Raw genomic sequence first — 7,838 nt, 5'->3', positions numbered from 1 at the left:
CCTCTCCACCCCACACTGGTCCAACAGAGGAGCAGCTCCACCCTCTCCACCCCCCACTGGTCCAACAGAGGAGCAGCTTCTCTAAGAGACTCCAACAGCTTCAATAACACAGGCAATAACACTCTTGTCTACACAATTGGTCTATTTACATTTAGCATTCATTTTAGCTTATTATTTACATGGAGTCTGATTGCTCTTTAGTTTTCCCAGTGTGTGATAAACACACTCTGTGAGAGTCAAGGTCTGGCTAGTCCACAGTATTTGGTTGTGGGAGAACAACATGCTGAGGCGTATTTGGATCCATTTAACTAATCACAATCGTCATGGTTGGCACTAAGCTTTGCACAGAGCCTCTGCAAAACAGCCTCGGGTAGGAACTTGTTTTGGTGGATTGTGTGTACGTTCCAAGGTTGTTTTAAACTCCGATTGGACAGGTAGTCTAGGGTCTGGATTTATCCTGCAGAGATCTGAGGACCAGGTAATCATAGTCCTCTAAAATCCACCTGAGGTTAAACTTACAAGACAAAGAAAGCTGAGGGTAATGGACAACGGCGAAAAGACTCTCAACCGTCGGTATTTAGGATTTATAGTTATAGATATAGACCAGGTCATGATAGATGAAACTGTAGCATCATGACTGCACTGTCAAATCTATTCAAATCTGAGCTTACAGTTACCATGTGTTTAGTAAAGTCTGGATAGTATTTAAAATCAGACAATAATAACTTCTAGATGGAATAAAATCCTCTCAAATACAACTTAAGGAAATGGACAGTGAGCAGTTTGCAGGACTCCTTTTTGGGTTAATGAACCTGGCGTGGGCAGCGGAGGTTACCTGGACTCACCTGAGACTTGAGGGACTAGGTCCGGGTTGTAGTAACCCTCTTTACAGCGGCAGCAGTACTGACCCAGTCGAAAGCCCCGGCCTGGAGTTGGTACACACTGCAAGAAACACAACGATTAATCTGGCTACTCTTCTTCTTTACTCTGTCTCAGGTGTTTTAGATCGCCCGTTCTTTTCCTTTGAGCAAAAAGCAACATAATAATAAAGTGGTAGTGCTAGTACTGTTTAAATAAGGGCTTCTTTTATTAGTTTTTTACTGGTTTTAAATGGTGGTTCTTAGGATTTTAAACATGCATTCTACTTTCTGTCATATATTCATGAATTGTTGTTGTTTTTTAGGTAAACAATTTTTAAGATCTGTCCAGGGACAACGGATGAAAAATAGCCTGTTGGCTAATTCTGGTGCATTTACAGCAATGTTAATTAATGTACATTGTCTCTGCCAAATAAATTAATAGAAAATAAATAAATATATATATATACTAATGAGCATATGCGCTCATCTCGCTCATATCGCTCATGTTGCCGGACATTCGAAGGATAACATACAAAAAATTGTGCTTAACTTTCGTAACAAGTTGCACATGAGGTGAGGCCGCTAACACTTTGCTTTGAAGTTCCATGCTTTCCTAATAAATTCCTGCTCATTTATTGTAATAATATAGAAGGCAATGTAGCCATCCAACACATTTTTTACCATTATTACCAAATGAAATAGTTCTTCCCATAAAACTCTCTCAGAAGTTCCTGGAAAATTAAGGAAGTGCAAAATAGGGCGTTTCCCTAAACCTTATAATGAAATCACACTGGATTACGCAGAAACCTAAGTAAAGAAAATTAACTATTCTGAATACTTCATGTTTTTTCAATCCTCCCTGTCCTCCTTGGCTACTAGCAACTGTGTGGACCAGTCTCCTTTTGTCGGCTAATTATTCAATTTTGTAAGATATATGAATTGTTTTGTATAAGTTTTTGTATCATATCCAGTGGTGGAAGAAGCATTCAGATTCTTTACTTTACTTCAGTAAAAGTATAAAATACCACACTGTAAAAAGACTCTGTTACAAGTAAAAGTCCTGCATTGAATATGTTACTTAAGTAAAAGTGTGTACACATCATCAGGAAAATGTACTTGAAGTACTAAAAGTAGCAGTACTTAAAGTAAATATATTCCTCACATTTTAGAAACTGGAAACAATCCAGACCAGTTTGGTAAACATTTCAGCCGTATTTGGCGGCCGTTATATTTTGAGTAATTTTATGTATAATGTAAACATCATATTTTAGAAACTGCGTGTGTTTTGAAGGCAAAAATCTCAAAGTCTAAAGTAAAAAAGTAGAAGTAGAAAGTGGCATGAAAAGAAGAGACTAAAGTAAAGTAAAAGTACCTCTAGTTTGTACTTAAGTGCAGTACTTCAGTGAATGTACTTAGTTACATTCCCCCACTGACAATATCATACAAACCCTATCTGTCAGGATGTAGAGGCAAGTTGAGAAAATACTCTATAACTTAAAATACTCTATGAAACTTTGATATGCGGTAGATTAGGGACCTTATACTGAAGTAACCTAAAGTAACATGCATCCAACAACATAAGACTGACATAAAAGTTAAATGTACGCAGGATTTTGATCATTTTACTGTTGGATTCAATGTTGTATTGTACTTTATTAAGTGTAAGTGCAAGTGCAGACATTTTATTTGAATACTGACTACAGCTGTTAGGCAAGCGCTGCTTTCCTGCTGTTAAGCACACGGTACCTGAATGAATATAGGTTAATAAAAGGGGTCAAAGTCATTACTCTTCTCTCACTCCATTTCACTCTAAAGCTAGCTTCAATTTAGCCGCTCGGGATAGAGACAGACAAACACAAACACTTGGATGCTCTGTGTGTTAATCCAAGTTGAAATCCAAATGGATACATAATGCTTCTACTGAGAGCATTATCCTTTTCTAGAGAAATCCTGTTCCCAAGAGTACACACAGAAACAGACACTCACACACACTGGCCTCGCATATACTAACCCAAACCCCCTTATCAGATGCTCAAAGACGTAATGGCACGGGTTGAACATTAATGTGATATGGATTAAATAGAGCAGTCAACTTAATTCCCTCCGTGGTCGCATCTCAGTTCAGCAGATAGTCGTAGTACGTCGGTGGATTCACTCATCTGTCGTGTCTAAATGTTTTTTGAACGCTTCCCCACTTCATGGCTGCCTCTTGTGTACGTCGGTGTAGAGGAAGACTCAAGTTAGCCTATAAAACAATGTGCATGAACAAGGAGCGCTTGATTTGGCATCAGGATCTTTTTGAAAAAACATCCAACGACCATCAAACTGTTAGCCGGGTACAGAGCACCGTGAGGTCACGTTATTTCCTGCGAGTGACGAAAGTTAAGTCAAGGTGCCGAAAGTAGTTCTCCCGGGACACAAACACCTGGTTCCTGGGTGAAAATCTTGTATTTTCCCATTAACTTTGCTCCCCGGCTTGAAAGCCCCGTGGGTTACCTTCAAACTGTTAGCCGGGTACAGAGCACCGTGAGGTCGCGTTATTTCATGCGGGTGACAAAAGTTAAATTTAGGTGCAGAAAGTAGTACTCCCTGGACACAAACCCCTGGTTCCTGGGTGAAAATCTTGTGTTTTCCCCTTAAATTTGCTTCCCAGCTTGAAAGCCCCGTGGTTTAGGACCCATCCATCCACCTGACCTCTCCCTACGCGGATCTTTATATACGTACATAAGAATTCCATGCATTACTTTTTATATCAAAACGTAGGAACGGTCCATGAGAACAGCCTGAATGAAACAAGGAGAGACAACGATACTAAAAGGAGAGACGAGATGAAACAATACATGTGCTGAGATAATAAGAGATACTGTAAGACGCCAAAAAATGAGATAGGACAGAACCAAGCGGGAACCAAGCGTTGTAATAAAGTTGGTGACCAAGTAATCTCTGCTCAGCCAAATGTTTGAACCCTCTAAGCCAGGTTGGACAGGACGGGACAATGGGTGCCATGTGGATTTGGGGTTTTTTAGGACTGTCCTTGTCTTGTGTTTCAGACCTCTGTCTGAAATTGTGGTGCATAAACGAGAAGTATGTCACCGGGGATGGATTATCGGCGTAATCCATCAGATCATCCTGCAGCCCGCAACCCAGCGCATCCATCTTTAAATAGACGGCTGAGATGAGAGGTAGAGGGATTGGGTCTGCACAGACGGGCCGGCAGGGAAAAGGGAAAGCTACAAAACGGGCGGAGGTGGAGTGGATAGAAGAGTTAAAGTGTGAGTAAACGGCAAAAAACACAGTAAGCACAAACACGAAAGAGATTAAACCAGATTCAGAGGTCGGAAACTGTCAAGAGTGCATTTGTGGAATGTAACTTAAACTCTGAAACATGAGTTTTAAACAGCTTGAGGTAGTTTTTACTTAGAGAGGAAAGGTGGTGCAGCGGTGGAGGAACTACTACTTCAAAAATAAATGAGGTATTTTCCAACCTGGACCCTTTTGCCATGTTTTTGTGTCTATGTGACTTACGGTAACATCAGTTTTTCAATTGAGAAACAGAGATTGACCTTTTTTTTGTTAAAATTGTAAGATCCTTTTTGTTTAACATGACAAATAAACAATACTTTTAGCATATATACATATACATATAAAGACGTGTGTGCTGTTTTAATCAGATGTATTTTTGATAGAAGATATTTAAGTATTTTCATTTTTAAGTAAAATAAATATCATTCAATACAAATCATCACAGCCAACTACAGGGAAGGTTTCTAGGCACATTGAGAAACCAACTGATACTTTAAAACTGTTTGTAGAAATGTTATAGCATGCTTTTGTAGCTCAAAAGGTACCATAGTTGAAGAATTACCCATGTATAGGCATATTTTCACACAATAACGCCTTGAAATGGTCGCAGTTTGTTTAGGATTAGGCACCAAAACTATTTTAAGTAAAAAAAAAACATGGTGGTGTGTAAAAATTATGGCTGTTAACTTTCAAAGGGACATGAACCCTGCCTCTTGGGTGAAAGTCCCGAGTTTGTTTGACACGTCGACCCCTCAAACTGCCTGCTTACGTGAAAACATGGCCCTCTTATACGTCGTATGTTATGTAAATGTATGTAAATATAAGCTGGAATTGCTGCTTGCACACATGACCGATAGGAGCGTTCTCCGGGGAGGACAGTCTCCATATTTAGCAGGTCATGCATGCCATTTTAGAATAGTTTGTTAGCATGCTAGCAGTAATTAGCCTCAAACACATATAACAGCTGAGGCTGATGGGAATGTCTTTAGTTTTGCAGGTATTGCACTGGATAGAACGTCAGATGAATATCAGTTATATCCCAATTTTGATTTGAGCAATGACTAACCCAAGTTAATGGCAACTTGTTGAGATATTTTATTTCCCTCCTCTGAGGAGGAGTCAGGCAATCATCAAAATCATTAGTATTTACCTTCTTGAGACCTTCAAACCAAATGTACCAAATGTTTTAGCAGATGTTGAGCTATTTCACTGTAGTGCTTTACAACTTTCTAGGTTAGCTAAATTAGCCCTCATACATAATCTGGACCGGGGTCATAACATCCACATCTAACATCTTATAAGGTATTCCCTGTTACATAATGTTCCTATTCTTTTTCAGTCAGGTAGTTTATAGGTTATGATATTTATCTTGTATAGTCATAGTTAATATTTTATCATGATCTACTGCACTGTTCACTTTTGCACTTTTGCACTCGTTCTTATTTATATGTGATATATGTGCGTATATGTGTGTATATGTGTGTATATGTGTTTGTTGTGTTAGGGTTGTCTTGCTACTAGATGCCAAAAAAGGTCTCTATCTATCTATCTATCTATCTATCTATCTATCTATCTATCTATCTATCTATCTATCTATCTATCTATCTATCTATCTATCTATCTATCTATCTATCTATCTATCTACTACAGTTGTGGTTGCTAGCACTGCTAAAAATATAAAGCTGTCTATAAATGGGTACATAGTGGCGCTGTTGGATCCATATCTGCAACTAAAATTACCACTTGTTCCCCAGACAGTTGCCTAACTTTCCATCAAATTTGATTGATATTTGTTAAATAGTTTTTGAGATATCTGACTAGCAAACTAACAAACAACTGAAACCACAATCCCTTTGCAGAGGAAATAAACCAGCTATTTGTCACTTGTATTGCCAATCTTTCAGTTCCTCTGTAATTGGGCAGTTTGATGCTAAATAGACTAAAAACAAAAGATGAAATTTGTTCTATTTTAGTTTTTCTCTGGTCCTTGTGTCATTTTTTTTCATATTTACCTCCATGGTGGTGCGGTTGCACTGGTGAGTATCGGCAAACCAGCCGTCTCCTGTTGCACATTGGTCCAGGTCGATGTCTTGAATGTTGACATCTACACGGATCACACCTCTGAGACACACACACACACACACACACACACACACACACACACACACACACACACACACACAGAAACTAAAGAGTAAAGAAACGGATGGCTCCAAATGTCATCAGACTCTACATTAATCCCATTTTAACAAGCTGCATGGCCTTAAAGTGGATTCCCTTTCAAATGTCAGATTTTATCCAACTCTGTCTATTCACAAAAACCTTTTGTTAAAAAAACAAAAAAACAAAATCAAGGTCAAAGGTCACAGGGGCCAACGCAGAACTAGAACGGCTGGTGAAATGCAAAATACAGCGGCTGTTAGTTTGAGACCTTTTATCCCTTTCAGGGACTTAGAAAAAAAAAAGGGCTTATGTTCAGACTCACAAGCAAGTATTCATGAAACATTATCCTGGTTTTTAATATGTTTTACAAGCAGTAAAGATAACGTAATTTACTCTAGCTTCAGTCTATGGTGTGTGACTCTACACATAATGGACACTTAACATGTACTGTATATATAAAAATATTAAATGTAAGTAGTGCAGAAGAAGAAGAAATAAAAAAAAGTGATGGGGAACGTGGTGCACAGTTACTGAGAGCAACTATATACTGTACATATGTAAAATAGTATAATATACTAGAAGAGAAAAGTGTTTTAGAGTGATGCTGCTGGAGACTGTCAGCGTTCTGCTTGCAGATGAGACAGGAAGCATTCACATTTCAAAACATAAAGGTACTCTATGAGTTCCTGCATGGTTTCAACGCAATTTAATTTTTGTCTCAAATTGTAGCTATCACTCCTTAATGCTGAATACACTGTGAAAAATGTCCGGTCTCGGGAGACAACACGGGGGTCGTAAACGCCTGTTCCAACAATCACCACTCTGGTCTGGTTGAAATAAACTCTTAATTCAACCATTTATATGTGGCAATATACTGGTTCTATACATGTTAAACGTAGTGATTATTTACATGGAGTCTGGTGGAGATATGCTGCTCTATACACACTAAAAGTAGTAATTATTTACATGGAGTCTGGTGGAGATATACTGGCTCTATACACACTAAAAGTAGTAATTATTTACATGGAGTCTGATTGAAGATATGCTGCTCTATACACGCTAGAAGCAGTGATTATTTACATGGAGTCTGGTGGAGATATACTGGCTCTATACATGCTAAAAGTAGTGATTATTTACATGGAGTCTGGTGGAGATGTGTTGGCTCTATACATGTTAAACGTAGTGATTATTTACATGGAGTCTGGTGGAGATAAGTTGCTCTATACACGCTAAAATCAGTGATTATTTACATGGAGTCTGGTGGAGATGTGTTGGCTCTATACACGCTAAAAGTAGTGATTATTTACATGGAGTCTGGTGGAGATATACTGGCTCTATACCCGCTAAAAGTAGTGATTATTTACATAGAGTCTGGTGGAGATGTGTTGGCTCTATACATGCTAAAAATAGTGATTATTTACATGGAGTCTGGTAGAGATATACTGGCTCTATACCCGCTAAAAGTAGTGATTATTTACATGGAGTCTGGTGGAGATGTGTTGACTCTATACA

The 7,838-nt window shown here is 38.6% G+C and overlaps 1 protein-coding gene across 1 annotated transcript in view; it reads right to left on the bottom strand.

Annotated features, from left to right (window-relative positions):
* si:ch211-156l18.8 (probable G-protein coupled receptor 158) overlaps window positions 1-7,838 on the bottom strand; it is a 24,969-nt gene that overhangs the window by 16,464 nt on the left and 667 nt on the right. Inside the window, exons 2-3 of the mRNA XM_034883985.1 lie at window positions 6,176-6,284; window positions 846-942 (exon numbers count right to left, since the gene is read on the bottom strand). Coding sequence (XP_034739876.1) covers window positions 846-942; window positions 6,176-6,284 — 206 coding nt within the window. The remainder of the gene's footprint in view (window positions 1-845; window positions 943-6,175; window positions 6,285-7,838) is intronic.

This window comes from Etheostoma cragini, chromosome 2, assembly GCF_013103735.1.
Source record: "Etheostoma cragini isolate CJK2018 chromosome 2, CSU_Ecrag_1.0, whole genome shotgun sequence".
Classification (NCBI taxonomy): Eukaryota; Metazoa; Chordata; class Actinopteri; order Perciformes; family Percidae; genus Etheostoma; species Etheostoma cragini.
This window is presented reverse-complemented; position numbering and strand designations above follow the sequence as displayed.